General features: G+C 45.0%; 1 protein-coding gene across 12 annotated transcripts in view; it reads right to left on the reverse strand.

The window, feature by feature from the left end:
- FHOD3 (formin homology 2 domain containing 3) overlaps positions 1–21,462 on the reverse strand; it is a 522,587-nt gene that overhangs the window by 157,765 nt on the left and 343,360 nt on the right. For all 12 annotated transcript variants that reach the window (XM_019986698.2, XM_019986697.2, XM_070778524.1 and 9 more), the window contains exons 9-10: positions 19,416–19,559; positions 5,605–5,846 (exon numbers count right to left, since the gene is read on the reverse strand). In XM_019986698.2, the coding sequence (XP_019842257.2) occupies positions 5,605–5,846; positions 19,416–19,559 (386 nt within the window). The remainder of the gene's footprint in view (positions 1–5,604; positions 5,847–19,415; positions 19,560–21,462) is intronic.

Consider the following 21,462-nt stretch of genomic DNA (forward strand, 5'->3'; position numbering starts at 1 on the left):
TTTGTCTTGTTGGAGGTTTCCAGCAACATCATGACCAGACCTAGGTGGACAGCTGTAAGAACAAAGGATTATCACATCGCCTCCATCTGGTCAGCACCAAGAAGTCAGCAACAACCAGTCATACCCTCTCCCCTTTTAGTTAAAAGAAGCCTGAATTCCAACTCAGGTAAGAAGGCTCTTCAAGACACCAGTCCACCATCTTCTCTGTCTGCCGGCCTTCCCAATAAAGTCACTATTCCTTATCCCAACACCCTGTCTCTCAATTTATTGGGCTATTGTGGCAAGCTTGGACTCTGTAACACTACCGGTTATATAATAGGTTTTCCTGCTTTCAAATTGATTGTTCATTGCCAACTACTTCCAAGAAAGCCAGAACTATTGTTGCTGCAGATCCTGCAGCTCACAAGGGAGTGGAATCTATAAGCCTTGGTATTGAAGCTCTGTGCACAAGGCAAGAGACCGACTGGAGATCACAGCACTGCCTTGGAACTCGGCATCCAAATATGCCTCCTCCCTGTCAAAACGCAGGAAGGTCGCTTCTCCACCCTGCACCCCTTCATAGTTAGGCTCTCCCATCTGTCCACTGGTTCCTGTGACTGGTGGAAAGGTGTCAACACTCTTTTCTACTCTCACAGGAAAATAGAAAGCCACACCCTCTCTGAATACCTCCCTCCAGCCCTTACCCTGGAGGCTCAGCCTCAAGGCTTGGCTCCCTTCTTCCCACCACCCACTAGGCCACTAACTGGTGCACATCAAGTATGATCCCCCAAACCTGAGGACAGCTAAGCCTCCAATAATTGACAGTTAACGGTGGGTTCCTGTTAACCATGAACTTTTGCTCTCTATACCTTCCTTCCTGCTCCCCTCACCGAGATTATCACTCGCAAGCTATGATTAACTGGGAAGGCTGTTCCGGTGTTGGCAGATATTACTCTGAACACTTTCAGAACTCCTCGTTAGGAACTGTCTCCAGTGCCAATTTATGAGAAAAACAAGCAAACCACTATGATTATCTCAGGATCAGAATCTTAACAGTGACTATAAGCAACACAGCTTAGTAGGATGACCAAGTTCCAGGGGATGTTTGTTCTGAAAGATTTTTTGCTTTCTCTAATTCATCCTCCAAAGAGAAAAAGCTTGTCACCATAGAACACGTTCTATAGGTTCAGAGACTAGTTCCAGGGATGTTTGACTGAGGGCAGGCTCTGGACTACTAAAATCTGGTTTGGGTTCAAACTCAGCTATGCCACTTACCACCTGTGAGATCTGGGGCAAGTTTTTTAGCCACTCTGTGCCTCAGTTTCCTCATCTGTAAAATGGGGAGGGTGCTATCACCTTCATGGAATTTTCAAAAGACAGCAGGTTGAAGACCTCTGGTTGAAGACAACTGCCTCTTGGCACCACTGGGACTGATCCCAGTCTCCCTGCCCAAGCAGCCCAACCTTTCCTGGAGTCATCACCACACACCCTCCTCCCTGCTGGCTCTGTACGTCCCCTCATCTGATCTCTGCTTTCTCCAACCCCCTCAATAATCCAGTGACAACTCATGAGCGGCCATCAGCAAACAGCCTCCATGTCTTCATGAAATATTCCTAGCTATAACCCTGGTCTAGAGGACGCTGTTTCCTAACAGTCCTCTCATAGCGCATGATGGGTTCTTCTTTCTTAGCCACATTCTTCTCTCTGTCATCTCTGCCATTCCCCATCAACTTCCCTCAAGAAAGCCAGCCCATTAGAACAGGGGTTGGCAAGCCTGTGAGCCAAATGTGGCCCACCACCTGGTTTGGTACAGTCTGTCAGAATGATTTTCACTTTTTTTAATGGTTGGGGGAAAAAATCTAAATATTTTATAACATGTAAAACTCAAATCTCAGTGTCCATAAATAAAGCCTCGCTGGAAGGCAGCCATGCTCACTTGCTTACCTGCTGTCTGTGGCAGCTTTCATGCTACAAAGGAAGAATTTAATTGAGTAGTTGCAACAAAGACTGTCTGGCCTGCAAAACTCAGCATATTTATTATCTGGCCCTTGACAGAGAATGTTTCCAACACTTGACTTTGAGGCACATGGGAGTCGTCTGTACCAAGCTGCTGTCAGCATCCACTACCCGCCAGGTCACTCGTCCATGTGTATTCAAATATACACACGACTGAAAGCTGGAAGGCGCGACTGCTAACAGGAGTGACTAAATGAAGCTCAAAATTACCTCCACGGGTTGGAATGTTGTGTGGAAGTCAACAGGATGAAATTTCAAGTTTACATATGAAGTCCCAGGCCATGCTCATTGTCAGAAAGGTGGTCGGTCGTACAGAACAGGAAGAGGACCTCACGCGCGCTGACAGCGTTGAGAGCCGGGATGAATGGGGAGACGTTGCAGGAGAATTTTATCCATGTAGTAAAATTCTAAGCACTAATAAAGCCACCACATTATGGAGCACATTTAGTCCAGGGGACTTTCCTAAGGAGCTGAGAAGTTCAAGGACAGAGTGGAGTGCCTCAGGGAGGAGAATGTCTGAGGTTAAAGGCATAGAACAGGCTTCTGCTGTGGGCTAGACAAACCTTGAAGACTTTTTAGTCCTAACATTACGATTACAATTTAAATCAGAGACACTGGCTCTTTTGATGATTAGATGTTAAAAATAATCTTCCTGGTTAAAAAAAAAAATGAAAGCACCAACATTTTTTTTTCTTCCCAATCAAATCTGTAAATTGAATTGCAAAGGTGAAACTATGGCACACATGATCACAAAAAGTACTTTTAGGTGGCAGATGAACAATAAACACACACCTTATTTGGTGAGTGCTCACTGTGGAGTTCTATTTCTTCAGAAGCCAAAGCAATGTGAGTTTCAAGCCTTATTAGGCCTTAGTAAAGCTCACAGCCTAGCAGGCCTAGGTCTACAAGACGACTCTGGGATTCTCTCCTGTTCAACTTTGAATTTTCATATGAACCTGAATAAAAATACCCCTGCATGGTATGTAAATCAAATTACTTGTCTAAAAAAGTCCAGAAGTACAAATCTCACTCAATGATTATGTTAAGGAGTGGTAGGTGGGAAGTGATTCTGTATGACTGGGACATTGAGAGGCAAAGGCCAAAGACTTAGATTTAACCCGAGGCTCAGCCCCCTGGTTCTAAGATTCGTCACAAGGCACCAGCCCCCAGCTGCTTTCTCATTGTAATGTGAGGATAATGATGCTTGTCCCACCTGGACCTTAGAGAGGATCAATAGGAGAATTTGATTCAAGCTACACAAAAGAAGCATCTGAGTGCAGAGTGCCAGATATGAATATACTGAGGACAACATGAATCTCTAATCTGTAGCATAGTTCTGTCTTCTTTTCAAGAGTATTGGCATTATTTGGGACACAGAGTTAGACAATTCAGTCTACAATTCTTCATGTGTGATACATGCAGCCATGTTGCTACAAGCTAGCAGTAAGCAGGGCCAGAATGATCACACAGGTGAAGAGTAGTCTAGGTCAGGTGTGTCTGTGTCTTTCAAGGTCTACGGGCAATCGAGCACAATGAACTTCTAGATTCTAAGGTGACGTGTGAGGCACAGATGCTGAGCAGGTGACTAAGCTATGCATATGCTGGGACTGTTTCCCAATTTGCTTCTCGTTACCCTCTCCCTTTCTCCTGCTCCCATCTCTGCCAAAATCATGCTGTGATTTTGTGGCCACGGGGCAAAATCCCTCCAATAGACTTCAAGGATGAAGCCACTTCATCATCATCTATCTTAAAACCATGATCTTTCTTTATAAGCTGGAAAGTGGATTTTTCGTAAGCGAATGCTATGAACTTTACAGTGATCATTTCATTAAAATGAAAAATCAGTCGTATTTGAAAACACTGAGGTGGGAGCACTCAGAAGTGTGTCCTATTCCAGATCCCACCAAGGCCGGAGCCTCAAAACTGTGGACTGTGCCCAGCTGGTTCACCCCACTGTCACTGCCTTTGCCAACGTATCACAAGGCTTGGTCACTGGAGTCACAGTGCAGGGACCTTTAAAAGCCTAACAACAAGAAAGAGAACAGAACAAACGTGACACGAGGCAGACAGGGCACAAGTGTACCAAGTGCCACCACCGAAGCCTCAGAGCTCCCACCTTCAGCATCTTTGGTGATCACAGATTTTTCAGCCCACTCTGCCCAACTCTCTCCATGCTCATTTTTCTAGCTGGTAGAAACAGCACCACAGGGAGTTTTGGGACCCTGTGAGAATTGCCTGAGTTTCTCAAAGATCTTAGATCACAACATGCAGTTTCACAGTAAATGTTCTCATTTCTCATTCCGCTCAGAAGTTTCAATTTTCTTTTCACTGAAAGAGAGCTTGCTGTACATTGACTCTTAGAGACAGAAAAGCCTGTAGGCTATGTGGTGGAGAAGGGTGTCAGCATGGACCATGCCTTGCACATCACTCTCAGATCCACGCCCTCCATCTCCTTCTGCAATAGGAGGCACCCAATGGGGTGGGCTGTGCCAGGACCCCAAGGGTACCAGACTGCTCCAGTCACTTCTTAGTAGAAGTGAGTATGGGTGTTCCCTGAGGGACAGAGAGGAAGGGACATATCTGAACCACTGTCTTAAGGTCATCCCACCTATTCTGAGTTCAGTTCTTCACCATGCAGCCTCCTGAACTACATGTGGCTCCCAGGTAGATCCCCACAATGGGAGAAAATACTCCAGCCTAATGATGCGAGCAGGGTTTCCACTGGCAGCAGAAGAGGGGCACTGGCAATCAGTGTATCAGTCAGCCCTGGTGGAGCTGTCTGGCACAGACTGGTCCATGGAGCCCCACCATCCTAGTGATCTGAGGGCTTCCATTTGGGAAGATATCACTGGACCCAGGCCCCAGAGCCGCACAGCCATCCTTCAGCTGCACCTCTGTTTAATGGAACCACTTCTGAGCTCCTAGAGATCTGGTCAAACTTTGTATTTTGGACATACATAATTTCTCATGGGATTGTCAATCTTTCTGTTTCTTTTTATGTCCTTTCTTCATTCTTACTTTCTCTCAGCCCTGATAGGAGTTCACAGAAATGGAGATCATACCTTTTCCATTCATATGTCTTCACGGTTGCAAATAGTCCTGGCCTATAAGACACACTTCAGAAAAATGTATGCTATATGACTAACTGAATAAATGACAGAATTAGTTTTTACTGAAATTATGTGAAAGTACATATTTGTTCTACTTAACCTCAACTATGTATTGTCATGCGTACCTCAGACTCTAACCATCTCACATTGGTGTGGTGGCATACCATTTATTTCTAGGCCAAAATTTTGTGGTTTGGATTCTCTGCCAGTTGATAAAGCATAGCTTTCTACACAGATATTAACTGAGATGCTAATAATATAAATAATATAAAAACACAAGGAGGTGAAGATGAGTTCAGGAAGTTAGATCAAGTCTGTGTGTGTCACCAGGGCCACCTTGCCTTGGGAAGTTTTGGGGTAACTGGGGGTGATGGCTTAAATGTAGAGAAGAGGCAGGGGACAGGAAAGGCTGGGATGGTCCAGGACACCCGTGGGGTTGGGCCTCCTTTCCACTTTTAGGGGTCCTTGTGCCCTTCTCCAAGGCTGGGTTAATACTTACTTTTCCCGGAGATCTCGCACTTGACTGGGCTTGAAGTCAGGAGCCGACAGGGAGCAGGGGCTGGACGGGGGCGACAGGGGGCTCTTGATGTTCTGCACCGAGTGCCTGCGGCTCCGCCTTCGGTCCAGGCCCCGGGGCTCACTGCCCGTGCCTCCGGAGCACACACTGGCCCGCCTGCGGTCACGGCACCCGCTGGGGGGCGGCTCTGCCGTCTCATCCCCATCCTCCAGCCGGAGCGCCACCTGGAAGAGCAGAGAGTGCACAGAGCAAGGTCAGACCTTTCACAGTCCCATCCCAAAGGGCACCGAACTCCGTCCTTTCCCCTCCTGTGGCGTGGGCTTCTCATTGTAGTCATCACAACACGCCCATCCCAAAGCGCAGCCTCCAAACCAAAAGATGCTCGCCACTGCGTATCTTCCCAAATGGATCTGAGAAGGTCAACTGATGTCTCGAGAAGATCTGAGAACTATTTTGTAATTAGACCCCAGGACTTCCCTTTAGAGGCCATCTCTCCTTCTCGTGAACTCCCCCCAACTTGGTGTTCTCTGGTCCAGGAGGCGGAGTGTCTCCTGAAACCCTGTCACAGGAAGCCCTGGAGGTCCTGACCCCGAGCTCGCTTCCCAGGGAGGATGCTTAGAGAGCACAGCAAGGAGAAAGGCAGGAGCCACGAACTCCAGGTGAGACAAACAGCCTCACCTGCAGGTCATTTGAGAGGCCTGATCTGAGACCCCCATGCACGGGGGTGGGGGGCACCCTCTGAAGCCTGGTCTCGGGTGGGCATGGAGCCTGCTTGCACCTGTGATCACAAAAATATAGGCCAGAAATAGACTGGATCTCTAGAATTTAGGATTTTTAGAAAATTTCCTCTTAAAAGCACTCACACTTGGCCATTTTGGCTTTCATGTACAGGTAGGCCAAATAGTTCGTTCGGATTTTTCCATACGATCTTACAGAAAAGTCAGAATAAACTTTTTGGCCAACCCAACAGAAACCAGAGCCAACTGGCCCCACACCCCACACCCCTGCCCTCTTCCCAGGGATCTTTTAGTCCTGCCCCTAGTTGGGTGAGGCCTGGCCAAAGAATCAGCTCTGCCATCTGTTAATCTCCTCCATCCTGGATCCTACTCCATAGGCCTTCTCACATCAACACCCACTGTTTCTGTGCATACCTCCTCCTTATAGGAGCTCAGCCTTTCCAGCTGTGGACTATACCTACCTGTTTCTCCAGTTTCTTTAATTATGTGTGTGCCTCCCTTCTCCAAACCTACACAGTCGCAGGAGCTGTCATTGACTAGACCTTTGTGTGACTAACAGACCAGGAATGATCTGCAGCAAATTGCTTGCTCAAGAGTCTCTCGTTCACCAAATGAGGCTAACAGGATTGCATTTGCAGGTTTGTGGTAAGAATAACTTATATAATGCATGTAAAGCAGCTGGGGTAGGGCCCACCCTGTGGCTGGTACTCAATAAATGTGACAATTCTTCCCCAGCCTGTGCCCTCAGCTGAAGGGGCCTAGTGAAAAGTGAAACTGTCAGTCACTCAGTCACGTCCAACTCTTTGTGACCCCATGGACTGTAGCCCACCAGGCTCCTCTGTCCGTGGGATTCTCCAGGCAAGAATACTGGAGTGGGTAGCCATTCCCTTCTCCAGGGGATCAGCCCAACCCAGGGCCTGGAACACCCACAAATTCTTATATCACACAGAACTGCCCAGGCAGGCCACCTCACAGCCCAGGTGGGCCAGGCCCAAGCAAGTCCAACAGTCTCTCTGACTTGGTGCCCAAAGACCCACATGGTCCCATGTCTCCAGAGGTGCATATTTCCCAGCCTTATGGGTGCTCCTGGTCACATTTCACAACCTGGTCCTGAAAAGTGAGAGAATGGAGAAGTAATATAAAGACCCAGATGGCTAACCATGCTACTGGTGTTGGCATCGCCTGTCTGCAGAAAACCTGGCTATTGCAAAGTCAGTGGCCTCCCATGTCCAAAGTGTTGATGCCAAATGTGTTCACACAGCATGGTGAGCTTGGCCGAGTCGAGGCCAGGCTGGCCCCTCTCATCCGGTTTATAAGGATGAACACCTGAGATGCACAGCCTGTTTCCCAGGAGTGAAGCCTCCCTGGATGTGCTCCATCTGCAGTTGCCTCCAGCTCTAGCTTTTAGACAAGTCTGATTTAGTGAAAACTCTTCTATCTACATGCCAGATACATTCTATAACAAACTCCCAGATTAGAAGACAATCTAATAATGTTTTGACTGCTCTGTTCCCCTAGAATTTACTAGGCAGACATAATCTGGGGAGGTTTGAGGTAAGAATGGATAAGAGTTCAGAAAACGCTCTACTGTTACAAAATTTCACTGGAAAGTCTGTTTCCTGGGGTAAGGGTGTTCTGCAGTGTAACTGCAAGAACTGGGAAAGAAATTATGTATTTGATTAACCACTTTTATCACCTCAACTTTAACACTGCAAATGGTATTCTCTGGGGACCGTTTGAGAATGATTATATACCTAGCCAAGCACAGTGTTTTAAAATATCACTAGCCAATTATTTTTCCTTCATTTTTAGATATTAAAATTCTAGACCACTTGAACTCATTCTGACCTGAAATATTGATTCTGCTTCTAATTAAGCACATATTTGGAATGATAAGGTCAGGGGATAACGTAGAGTTCAGATATTTCTAATTCCTTGTCTAACCTCAGAGATGCAAAGATCAAATAGCATTCCACTCACAGGGCCTTTCAGAGAGGCACACGGCGTGTGCACAACGTGAAATCTATTTCAACCGCCTTTTCTCAAGGAAGATGAGACAACCATTGTTTAATGGTTTACTGAAAAATTATCAAAGTGGCACCATAAAATGGAATTCAATGAGAGCTGTGTAAAATTCCAGTCCTAAACAAAGTATCCATCTTCTTAAACACAGAAAAGGATGCATAAGGGTAGGGGCAAGTGGGAATCACAATCCCAGGAGATCCAATGTCAGCCTCGGGCTTGGCAGGGAAGCTGCCTTGGGAAAGCTGTAACATGAAATTTGGGCTGGTCTTCACCCCCAGTTTTTATTTTACAAGAAGAATCTTAGAATCACTAGTGTCCACTGATGACAGGGAAAGAGATCTGTTTTCACGTCCAGGGCTGTGGTAGCAGTTCCAATTTCTTTAGATTCTAGGGAGCACTTCAAATTACAGCTAAGACCAATAAATTCTGGAAGACACCTAGAGAGAGAACAGCACTTACCATGAGACTTATTCAGAACCTGTGGTGTCAGATCTAATTAACCACAAGTGTGGTGTCCTCCCCTGGACCCTCGGTGAGATCCACTATGTCCTGAACGACTTCTAATCTCAACCAAGTGATGGGGTGTTTTGCTGCTGGGCCCCTCACCAGATACCTTCTGACTCTTTTAATCCAATGTAGAACAGTCTCTAAAACCCAGGTGAGGGATCCAGCACCGACTGCTTGGACACCCTACCCCATCCTACCAAGAAAGCAGAGAACAGCAAACTCAGGTGGCATCTGGGACAACTTCCACCTATCTTTGAGGTCACTGACTGATCTAAACATTCTTTTTAAAATTTAGTGGCACATCAAAGGAAACTATCAGCAAGGTGAAAAGACAGCCTTCAGAATGGGAGAAAATAATAGCAAATGAAGCAACTGACAAACAACTAATCTCAAAAATATATAAGCAACTCCTACAGCTCAATTCCAGAAAAATAAATGACCTAATCAAAAAATGGGCCAAAGAACTAAATAGACATTTCTCCAAAGAAGACATACAGATGGCTAACAAACACATGAAAAGATGCTCAACATCACTCATTATCAGAGAAATGCAAATCAAAACCACTATGAGGTACCATTTCACACCAGTCAGAATGGCTGCGATCCAAAAGTCTACAAGCAATAAATGCTGGGGAGGGTGTGGAGAAAAGGGAACCCTCTTACACTGTTGGTGGGAATGCAAACTAGTACAGCCACTATGGAGAATAGTGTGGAGATTCCTTAAAAAACTGGAAATAGAACTGCCTTATGATCCAGCAATCCCACTGCTGGGCATACACACTGAGGAAACCAGAAGGGAAAGAGACACGTGTACCCCAATGTTCATCGCAGCACTGTTTATAATAGCCAGGACATGGAAGCAACCTAGATGTCCATCAGCAGATGAATGGATAAGAAAGCTATGGTACACATACACAATGGAGTATTACTCAGCTATTAAAAAGAATACATTTGAATCAGTTCTAATGAGGTGGATGAAACTGGAGCCTATTATACAGAGTGAAGTAAGCCAGAAGGAAAAACACCAATACAGTATACTAAGGCATATATATGGAATTTAGAAAGATGGTAACAATAACCCTGTGTACGAGACAGCAAAAGAGACACTGATGTATAGAACAGTCTTACGGACTCTGTGGGAGAGGGAGAGGGTGTGAAGATTCGGGAGAATGGCATTGAAACATGTAAAATATCATGTATGAAACGAGATGCCAGTCCAGGTTTGATGCACGATACTGGATGCTTGGGGCTAGAGCACTGTGACAACCCAGAGGGATGGTATGGGGAGGGAGGAGGGAGGAGGGTTCAGGATGGGGAACACATGTATACCTGTGGTGGATTCATTTTGATATTTGGCAAAACTAATACAATTATGTAAAGTTTAAAAATAAAATAAAATTTAAAAAAAAGAATTAAATAAATAAATAAATAAATAATAAAATTTAGTGGAAGTTTCCAAACACACGCAAAGTATGGAGAAGAGTACAAAGACTTTTGTGTCATCACCTATGATAGTTCAACAGTTATCAACCCTGGACAATCTTGTCTCATTTACTCCCTGCCCCTGACGCCAGAGCCAGGTTTTTTTGAGATAAGTCTCAAATCATATAATTTTATCCATTAATATATCAGTATATATCCCTAGAAGATAAGGATTTTTAAAAACCATAACCACCATACCACTGTCCACCATATCACTAAGAAATTAAAATAATTTCTTAGTATCATCGAACATCCAACAATCTGAACATTCTTAATGAAGGTCAAAAGCTATTAACAGATCTTTGAGATTATGTTGTTATACTACTACTATCCTCCATGACAGGCAACCATACATAGCAGATGTAACCATTTTCCAAACTGCTCTCCCATGCTTTCTTTTAATGCACACCTATACATCTTGATTCAGCTTTTAGGTAAAATGGATGCCAGTGCTACTGCCATTTCAAGAAGGAACTATGCTGATAATTCTCCTATCAGGTTGAACGGGTTGTGGCAGATGATTACAGCATTAGGCTCCCAGGGAATCATGCCTCTCTGTTTACTTATCTTTGCGTAGTCCCCTCCTACACTGAGTCTACAATTTTCCACATGACTTGTTTTGGCCAGTGTGACGTCAGAGGACATAGACCCTTGAAAAGTGTTTGTACTTGAGACTTTCCCTTCTGAAATGCTGCTACCATGTGAAGAAGTATGTGCTAGCCTGCTGAAGACACATAGCCAGCCAACAGCCACCACTAAAGGCCAAACCAGGTGAATAAGGCCATCTTAGAGCATTCAGTCCCAGTTAAGTCATCAGATAACTGCAGCTCTATGAGACTCTCTCAGCTGAACCAGGCCAAAATTTCTTACCCCCAGAATGATGAGCAAAACCTGCTGTTTTAAGACCACTCTTTTTGGCATATTTGTTATGCAGCAAGAGCTAACTGATACACATTTTAAAAATCAACTATGACAAGGAAGGATTTGAAGAGACTGGACCTATTAATTATTCCTAACAGTAACAATCACTCCTCACCCCCAAAGTCTTCAGCTCTAAGATGCCTTTCCCATTACTAGGACCACATTTTCAGCATCAAAAGTGAGAACGCAATCCGAAAAAAAAGAAAAAGACTTTTGATTTTGATTTGTGAAATTATGTATTTGAAAAAATCATTTGGAACTATAACAATTCAAATGAATCCAATTAAACATGGATTAAATTACCTTTCTAAAATGGTAAAATTTCTAAAATTAACTGCATTTGGGCCTATCCCCAGAAAGTCCAGGACATATGGTCACCAGACATCCTCCACTATTTAGAAGAATTCTAGAAGCCCAACAAAGTTCTCTGCAATGGCTTGAAACATTTATAATCTTTCGTGAGGAAAATATCAGTACTGCTTATAGGCTTCTTACTGCCCCCACCTATAATGAACTTAGTTGTCCAATGGCACCAAACACTTTTAAAAGTGCATTAATTTTTAGATAGGAATAAAAATCCTAACTCTATCTGGTACCCCAAGCATTCAGTTGTCACCTTGAGTGATTACCCAAGGCATCTTCCCTTTAAAGTGGCTGATTTCTGATTAAATCATGCCCTTCCTTCAGCCCAGAATCTATCAGTGATATTTAAGAGACCTTCACTCAAGTACTTAACTTCTACTCTGGGCAAGGGCACAGCTGAGCACAGAGGTTAAAGAAGCAAGTCACAGATGACAAAGGCAAACGGACAGGCAAGTGCGTCCTGAGACTGTTCAGTGTGAGGTGTGCACACAGGCAAGCGCTCCCTCCTGGGTTATAAACAAAGTGCAGGCAACAAGCCCAGGGACTCCTACACCTTGCCAAGGAGGCCTTGCAGACAAGGGGACATCTGAGGCGACTCCTACAGGGGAAGGAGGAGTCTGCCAACCTGAGAACAGGAAGGAAGAACACTCTAGGCAAAGCAAGGAGAACGGAAGAAAGGAAGCTCCGCGGTGACCTGCCTTTCACGCTCAGGAAACAAGAGGAGTTGAGTGTGGCTGCAACTTCAGCAACATCTTAGGAATTGCTGGAGACAAGGCCACAGCAGCTCGAAGGCCGCAGATGGTGTTGCCTCTTGAACTAACTCAAGGCATTCCAGCTTTGCCCCACGGGCTGTGAAAAAGTTTTTAAGGTTTCTTGTTCATTCATTCCTTCACTCTTGTTTATTTTCCGAAATGGAGGAGTGGTGTAGTTAGCCCTGACATTGAGGAGGACCCCTTGTTTTCAGTTGCAGGGAGTTAGGAAGAGGACAGAGAAGGCAGTGGCACCCCACTCCAGTACTCTTGCCTGGAAAATCCCATGGATGGAGGAGCCTGGTAGGCTGCAGTCCATGGGGTCACTAAGAGTTGGTCACAACTGAGCGACTTCACTTTCACTTTTCACTTTCATGCATTGGAGAAGGAAATGGCAACCCACTCCAGTGTTCTTGCCTGGAGAATCCCAGGGACAGGGGAGCCTGGTGGGCTGCCGTCTATGGGGTCGCAGAGTCGGACACAACTGAATCGACTTAGCAGCAGCAGCAGCAGCAGGAAGAGGGAATAAGCTGAGAAGCCCCCGGGGATGCGGTCCTGCAGGTGCCATCCTCCCCAGGCCCTGGCCCTCATCACGCCTCCTTTCACACCAGGCAGAGCTCCTCCATGGCTCCCCACTCTGTCACTGTCCTGCGTTGGGCCACCACCTCAGGCCGGTGGTGGTGGCCCATCCACCCAGTGTCTCGCCTCCAGCTCACCCTGTCTCTGTTCTTCACAGACATGCCGGCAGCCTCGGGCTATCAGCTGACTCATGCACTCGGTCACGGTCCATTCCTCCATTTCAGAAAATAAACAAGAGTGAAGGAATGAATGAACAAAAATCCTTAAAAACTTTTTCACAGCCCGTGGGGCGAAGCTGGAATGCCTTGAATTAGTTCAAGAGGCAACACCATCTGTGGCCTTCGAGCTGCTGTGGCCTTGTCTCCAGCAATTCTGCACCCCATGAGACTGTGCATCCCCTCAGGGCACTGGCCTTGTCTGTCTAGTTTGCTGCTGAGTCCCATGGCCTAGAATAGTGCTGGGCACAGAATTGGTGCTTAGTGAAGCTCTGTTCAATGAATGGACTCACAGGTGAACAAATGAATGAGAAGGCTATTGCAACAAACCAGACAAGAGACAAAGAGAGCCTGAGCTAGGGGAATGGAGAAGAAATTTCAGTCTTCAGCCATCAGACCTCTAGGTATGAGGATGGGGGGAGAGAGAAGGAGGTCCAGGACAGCTCCAGGTTTGTAACCTGGGAGACTGTTCTTTGCAGAGGTGGAGAAATGAACAGACTGCGCAGGAGTTTTGTTTTTGTCATGGGGCGGGGAACAAAGGGTTCTGTGAGGGCTGGGTCATGTCATTTGCAGCTTCTAGGTGGCTCTGTCTGACATAATCTGAGCTCCTCTGACACCTTCCATGCCCCTCTGTGCCATCACATACAGCTGCTGGGAAATCAGCCACCTGCTTGTCTGAGACTACAGAATGTCAGTTCCTTGGGACAGGGACAGATCTTCTATCTCTGAATGTTCAGAGTGCATGACATATCTTCAGTGAATAAATGAGCATAATGCAAAAACACAAGCAGGCAGAGGGGCAGGCAGCCTTGAACCTTGCAGACAGCTCAGGTCAAGGTATCAGCTGCAGCCAAAGCTGCTGGACTCACTGGGTGAGTCGCAGCTCAGGCTGCCTAGACTGAGAGAGGAGGTCTGATGAAGAAACCCCGACACTGAGAAGGAAGAGACAGAGAAGAAAGAGCCAGGAGGGACGCTGAGGAGGAACAGTCAGAGAGGTACCCTGGAGACACCCACAGACACAGTCACCAGCAATGCATTGTACAGCATCAATGTACAAGACTGGTCTCGTGCCCACCAGCACCATTTTCTTATGATGTGAGCATAACAGTGATGTCCAAGTTGATAGGGATGGCATACAAAAAAGGAAGGGAGGAAAAGCTGGGGGAAGGATGAGGATGGAGGCCAGCTCTACTTATGACTATTTGTCTAAAACTCTAAGCAAATTAGTATCAAACAGAATTCCAAAAGCACATGAAAAAAAACACACATCATGACCAAGTGGGTTATATTCCAGGAATGAGAAGATGGTTAAAAGATAAAAAGAAATGAATCAGATAAACAACTCAAAAATCTAAAAAAAGACAACAAAATAAACTGAAAGAAAATTTAAGAAGGAAATCATAAAGATAAAAATGTTTTGAGTTATAAAACAGAAGAGCACTGAAAATCATATATAAGTCAAAATTAACAACAACAAAATAGACAAACCACTAGTTAACCTAGAGGAAAAAGGGGGAGAAATTACAACCACAAAAATTAACAAAGGAAAATAACTTCTCAAGGAAAGGAAATTAGAAACATTCATAAGAGACTATTTACATAGCTCTTTAGTAATCACTTTAAAAATCCAGATGAAATGGATATTTCCTAGGAAAATATGATTTAGAAAAGCCAATCCCAATAAAGATAGGAAGTTTACATAGACCAATATCCAAAGAATAAAGCATAGTTACCAAAGATCTCCTGCCTCCAACACACACACACACACACACACACAGTCACACAAACACACACACACACACTCCTCTTCTGCCCCTCCATCATCATCATTACAAGCCCACACAATTTTCCAAGGGAGCTCTATCAGATAACCAAAGACCAGAGACAAGGGCAGAAAGAAAAAAGAAAAGCTTCTAAATATTTTTACAAAGCAAGAACAGAACTGATACCCAAACATAATAAGTACTGCACATGCATCTACACACACAAAGGAAAGAGGACAAGAACGCTCGTGGTAGCACTGTCATGGCAACAAAACTGTAGCTAGCCAACATCTAAGTGAAGAGCAGGTACATAAATTGGGATGTATTCATCAGCAGTGAAAATGAGCAAACTAGAACTCCGCATAGCAACACGGGTAGGCCTCAAAATCAAGCAAAAGAGAAGCTGCAGGAGGACACACGTGGTATGGTCCCATTTATAAAAAGACAAAATTAAGCCATGTGTTGTTTAGGGATACAGACAGGGAGGAAGGAGTTACAGCAGCTGGCCTAGAATCCCTCCACCCCTTCCGCAGGAGCGATGCTTCTAGGGAAAGAAAGAAGGCAATGACCCCATCTGATCTTTCGTAAATATGCTAACTAGACTATTGAATAAATAGCCTGATGACATTTCCAAAAATGAGAGTTCTTATTTCTGGAATGCCTTTAGCAGGCCAGAATTGGCTAAGGATCCCCTATACTAAGTAAACACAGAATTTATGGATTGATAAGCCATGACACTCTGGGCTGTGTAGTAGAGATGCTTCATAACTGAATATTACTCGAAGGGCAAGGTGACTTGGAAACCACACTTGGAAACCCTGTCTATTATTCTGGGTCAGAAAGCCCACGTCTGATGCATGAAAAAAAGATCTAGGAGTCACAAGGGATGGCCCAGATCTCTCCCTGCATCCCCACACCTGTGTATTCTGGAAATTAGTAGCCTAGATAGATTAGTATAGCTCTGCTATAGACAGCAAGATCTCAGATGGTCAATTCTTACTTGATAATCTGATCATTTGTGTTAGCTCAAAGAATAGCTATTTTCAGACAAAACTATTTAAAAAAAAAAAAAAAAGCAAAAGAATGGTGCTGGGAGTTAGTTGAATGACACCAGGAGGGGTCACTGAGGACACTTCTGAGTTACTGGTAATACACTGGTTCTTAAACACGAGTGTATTAGGACTCTCCAGAGAAACAAAATAAATCGGATATATATGGAGATTTACTATAAGGAATGGGCCGACATGATTATGGCAGCCGAGAAGTCCCAAGAGCTATGGCCCAAAAGCCTGGAAACCAAGGAAGCCAATGTCAGTTCCAGCTGGAGGTCACAGGTAAGAGGCAACCTACATCCCAGCTCATTTCCGTCAGCAGATAGTGAACTCTCTCTTGCTCAGCCTTTTGTTCTATTCAGGCCTTCAGCGGGTTGGATGAGGCCTGCCAACAGGGAGGAGGGCAATCTTCTTTACTCAGTCTACCAACGTGAATGTTAACCTCATCCAGAAGGTTAAGGATACACACTGCACCGACACACAGTGATGTCTGATCAAATATCTGGGCCCTCTGTGGCCCAGTCCAGCTGATACACAAAGTTAACTATGGCAATGGGTGTTCGCTTTGTTGTTCTTTGAGTGACACATATAATCCACAGTTGTGAATGATACACTTAAGGCTAAAATATTAAGCAGATGCCATTTGACCAAAGAAAGATGGTAGACACAGAACACCTTGTGAAACTTTTGGCACGAATGGAAAGAGGAAGACGGGGAGGTAGCTTGAGAGTCAGGAAGGCTGGAAAGTAAGTGTGCCCCGAAGCCAAAAGCAGTCTCCTGGGGGAGGGATCCAGCATGCTTTGCAAAATTCTCTCCCCGTTGGTTCACTGGTGGGAAATTCACCTGTATGATGCTGTCTTCTGGTATATGGTGGCTATGTCTGGATTGAAACTCAAGCAACTGTCATATAAAACCCTAAGAAGTCTCAGCCACAGTGCACTGTAGGTGTAAATTATGCTGTGAGTGGTATTATTCAGCAGGACTTGATTTTCTCCCTTCAACAAACAGAATGTGTCCTCAAGCCAGTTGAATCTTCAGACGTGAAAATGACTCAGCTATTCACCAGAGTTGACTCAAAGACACAAGCAGCCTCTTTGAAAAACTTAAGAAGGTACCTGACACTTTAACTTTGCTAGCCCCAGCTGCCGGACACACAATCATTCCTTTTGACCACACAGAATCTCAAGCTATGATCATATAAGCCCCTGGTTGAGTAGAGATTGGGGCTCTGAACAGGAGTTAAGGGGGTGAGGAAGGGAGGTGTCTGTACTGGGGAAAGTCCGTCTTCTACAGTCCTGTGAGCCGATTGCCTATTCCCTTCCTTCTCCATCTTTAGTATTCTTATTGCACTCCTACGTTATCCTGTCTTCCATACCCCTCCATCACTCACTGAAAACAAAACATGAAAGTGTGAGCAGATAACTGGGTAACTAAGTGAGGCTTACATTAGAGGACAAGGTGCCCTAAGCAGCAGCACAGGGAGCTGGCCGGCTGTGGGAAGCTTTACCCTCTGACCGCAGACTCTCTGGCTCAGTTTCCTCTGATTTCTCCTAAGATTGTACAAAGATAATTCTGCTCTGTTCCTCAGCTTGACACTTATGAGAGTAACTTTTAGGAAGTAGTGAGTTACATGTTAGTCTCTCTACTTCTACCCAGCGAAGGTTACAGTGGAGCCATTTAGCTGGGAAATATCTCTCCTAGGATGCCAGCTGTGCACACAGATTTATGAACAAAGCTGTTCATTGTAACAGCATTTATAATTGCAAAATCTTAGAAGTCATCAAATCTGAACAAAGAGAAACTGATCATATGTATTATGGTACTTGCATACAGACAGGATATTATGTTTCTAATAAAACTAAATTCTTGAAGATGATTTGATGACAAAATGGTTCAAACATATTTACTAATAAAAATTCAGTACACAACACTGTATACAGACTATTGTCTCCACAGTTGTTCTTGCTTAGCCACTAAGTTGTGTCTGACTCTTTTGTGACCCCATGAACTGCAGCCTGCCATGCTCCTCTGTCCATAGAATTCTCCAGGCAAGAATACTGGAGCAGGTTGCCATTTCCTTTTCCAAGGGATCTTCCTGACCCAAGGATTGAATCCACATCTCCTGCATTGCAGGTGGATTCTTTACCACTGAGCCATGAGGGAAGCTGAACTGATAGGCTAGAAAAACAGTTAGTATGTTAACCACAGTTAGTAAATAAAATTATGGGTGATTTCCTTATCTTACATTTTTTGGTATTTTCCAAATATTCTTCAAAGAGTACATACTTGTAGCAAAAGAAAAAAACAAACAAACAAACAAACACCACAGAGACTTCTCTGGTAGTCCAGTGGTTGAGAATTCACCTGCCAATGGATATGAATTCAATCCCTACTCCAGAAAGATTCCGCATACCACAGGGCAACTAAGTCCGTGCACCACAACAATTGAGCCCATGTTCTAGAGCCTGTGAGTCGCAACTACTGATGTCCAGATGCCCTAAAGCCCATGTTCCACAGCAAGAGAAGCTTTCTGTCACCACGAGAAGCCCAAGCACCACGAGAGCAGCCCTTGCTTGCTGCAGCTAGAGAGGAAGGGCCTGCATGCACTAACAGAGACCCAGAGATCCGCTAGAGAAGGGATGGACTACCCACTCCAGCGTTTGTGGTCTTTGCTGGTGGCTCGGCTGATAAAGAATCTGCCTACAATGTGGGAAACCTGGGTTTGATCCCTGGGTTGGGAAGATCCCCTGGAGAAGGGAAAGGCTACCCACTCCAGTATTCTGGCCTGGAGAATTCCATGGACTGTTTAGTCCATAGGGTCCCAAAGAGTTGGACACAACTTTCGCTTTTTCACTTTTCAGAGCTGCCAAAAATAAAATAATTTTTAAAAATTAAAAAATATATATATCATAATGAGGCAAGAGGCAAGGCAGAAGGAAGCGAAAAGTTTAGTATCTCTTACAGCACTTTTCCCCACATTTTCATTCTGCACTGGACCCTACGAAGTATGTAGAGCCTGCCAGAAGTTCTACCAGCAGGATAAGAAACATGCTTTCTGTGCCTCTCTTTCGTTCTCTCTCCCCACCAAGAATGAATGTTCTTTAAAAGAAAACAGCAATCAATCAATAAGCAAGCAAGCTACCACATTTCCCCTAGATCAGGGATTCTCACACTGGAGTGTTCTCAGAATTACCTGGAGGGTCGTACAACACAGATCTGGGCCCAGCCTCAGTTTCTGCTTCAGCAGGTCTCGGGTGGGCCTGAGAACTTGCATTTTGGCAGCTCCGAGGTGTTGCTAATGCTGCCACGCTGCACGCAGAACCACTGGTCTAGAGAATGTTTATCTCAGCCTTTGACATGTCTGAGCTGTACAAGGCCCTTAAAAGGCATATCCTCTTACCTCATAGATGTTCAACTGCTCCACTAAGTCCAGGTCAGCCCCTTTCTTGGTCAAGTGCCTCTGGGACACGGCTGCAATGCCCAGCTCCTCCAGGCAGTCCACCACGTCGTAGAAGGTGTCTTGGTCTGGCAAACCGGACAAGGTCTAGATGAAGAAAGAACAGGACACAGTGTCTTAGGAGACTGTCACAAGGCTCTTGGGACATCTTTTGCATGGTAGCCAGTGGCCATGAGTATAAGAATGGAGCAAAGCAAGACAGATGACAAGTTCATTGGAGAAAAAAGCTTCTTTAGGGTGGTAAGCAGACTGAACCCCAAGAGCCCACCCCCTGGGGTAGAGGTGCTGTACAATCCCCCACCTTGAGTGTGGGCAGGACACTCTAATGATTAGGTGACATGACATTACAGGGCAAAGGCAAAGGGCATTAAGGTCCCAAATCAGTTAAGTCTGAAAAAGGGGAGAGTAGCCAGGTGGGCCTCACCTAATCAGGTGAGCCATTAAAAGGGGGTTAGGCCTTTTCTGAGCATAGAGACCAGCAGAGACATTATCCTGCTGGCCCAGGAGAAGTTGCAAGCTGCCACGAGTCCCACAGCTGCAAGGAAGTGAGCTCTGCCAACAACCACAAAGGCTTGGAAGGGAAATCCAAGCTCTAGACGAGACGCCAGCCCTGGTTGACACCTTGACTGCAGCCTTGTGAGACTCAGCAGAGCGCCCAGTGGGGCGGTGCCTGGGCCCTGCCCCCATGGAAACTGCAAGATGGTAAGTCTGTGATATTCCAAGCTGCTAACTTTGTGATAATTTGTTACATGGCAATTGAAAACTAACATACTCAGAAACTCCTGTTAAGATTGATCTACCAACAGATGGAGTTAGAACAATTTAATGATTCCCTTTTCTTTCAGTTCTGTAGGCCTTCCCCTTGGTCTAAGATATTTATGGCAATATGAGAAATTCCAAAGTGGCAACCAAGAGACAAAAAGATAACCCAAGAAAGAAAAAGCCAACTTCTCTTTGGATTCTGCTTCTCTTTGTTTTCTAAAATGTATTTATTTTTATTGGAGGATAATTACAATATTGTGATGGTTTTTGCCATACATCAATATGAATCAGCCATAGGTATACACGTGTCCCTCCATCCTGAACCCCCTCCCACCTTCCTTCTTATCCCATCCCTTCTAAAAGAAGGATGATATTCAGATCAGGCCTCTGCTTAGAGCTGGAAGGACACTTGGGGTGATTTACTCAAAGCCCCTTATCTTATAAATGAGGGGGATGAGGGTGGGGAGGTAGCAGGAAGTTACTAAATAATAACTAATAAAATCCTGTGCTCAGACCTGCTATTCCAGTCTTCGTGCCTTCTAAACAAATTGCTCTGGACTCGAATTTCAGACACAGAGTTTCACTCCCTGTTTATTTCACTATTATTGCATTTCAAAATTATTCTAAACATGTTGACTTGCCTTGGAAGGAAAAAGACCAATATTTTCTTAAGGATCATCTCATGGTACCAACTTCTTTTAACACTTCTATTTTGGGGCTATGAATATTGGAAAGAAATATCTCTGCCCCTAACCCAAATAATGGCTTTTTCTCTTCTATGCTGAACAAAGAGGATACAACTCACTGCCATTGAAACCAGAAACTAAAGAAAAATAGCTGTGATGCAACAGCCTTAATCCATCAGGAGCCCCAGCAAGGACACTGAACGGAAGGTTGTGAACCAGTCAGCAGCTGTGATAAATAGACAGGTGCTCACACTGAAGTGACCAAGTGTGCAAGCATATGTTGATGTCTGCAGGTGCCAGGCAAGGCGGTCACTGCTGGGTTAGCAGACAGCAGTCCACTGACCTAACCTAAAAAGCACACACCCACCCAAAGAACCTTCTCATCAGAACAAGTCCATCTTTTGTTTTACTGAAAACTCTAGAACTTGTTTAAAGATGAAGAGAGGGAGGGACCTCCCTGGTGGCCCAGTGGTTACCAATCCACCTTCCAATGCAGGGATGTGGGTTTGATCCCTGGTTGGGAAGGATGATCCCACATGCCG

This window comes from Bos indicus, chromosome 24 (assembly GCF_029378745.1).
Source record: "Bos indicus isolate NIAB-ARS_2022 breed Sahiwal x Tharparkar chromosome 24, NIAB-ARS_B.indTharparkar_mat_pri_1.0, whole genome shotgun sequence".
Classification (NCBI taxonomy): Eukaryota; Metazoa; Chordata; class Mammalia; order Artiodactyla; family Bovidae; genus Bos; species Bos indicus.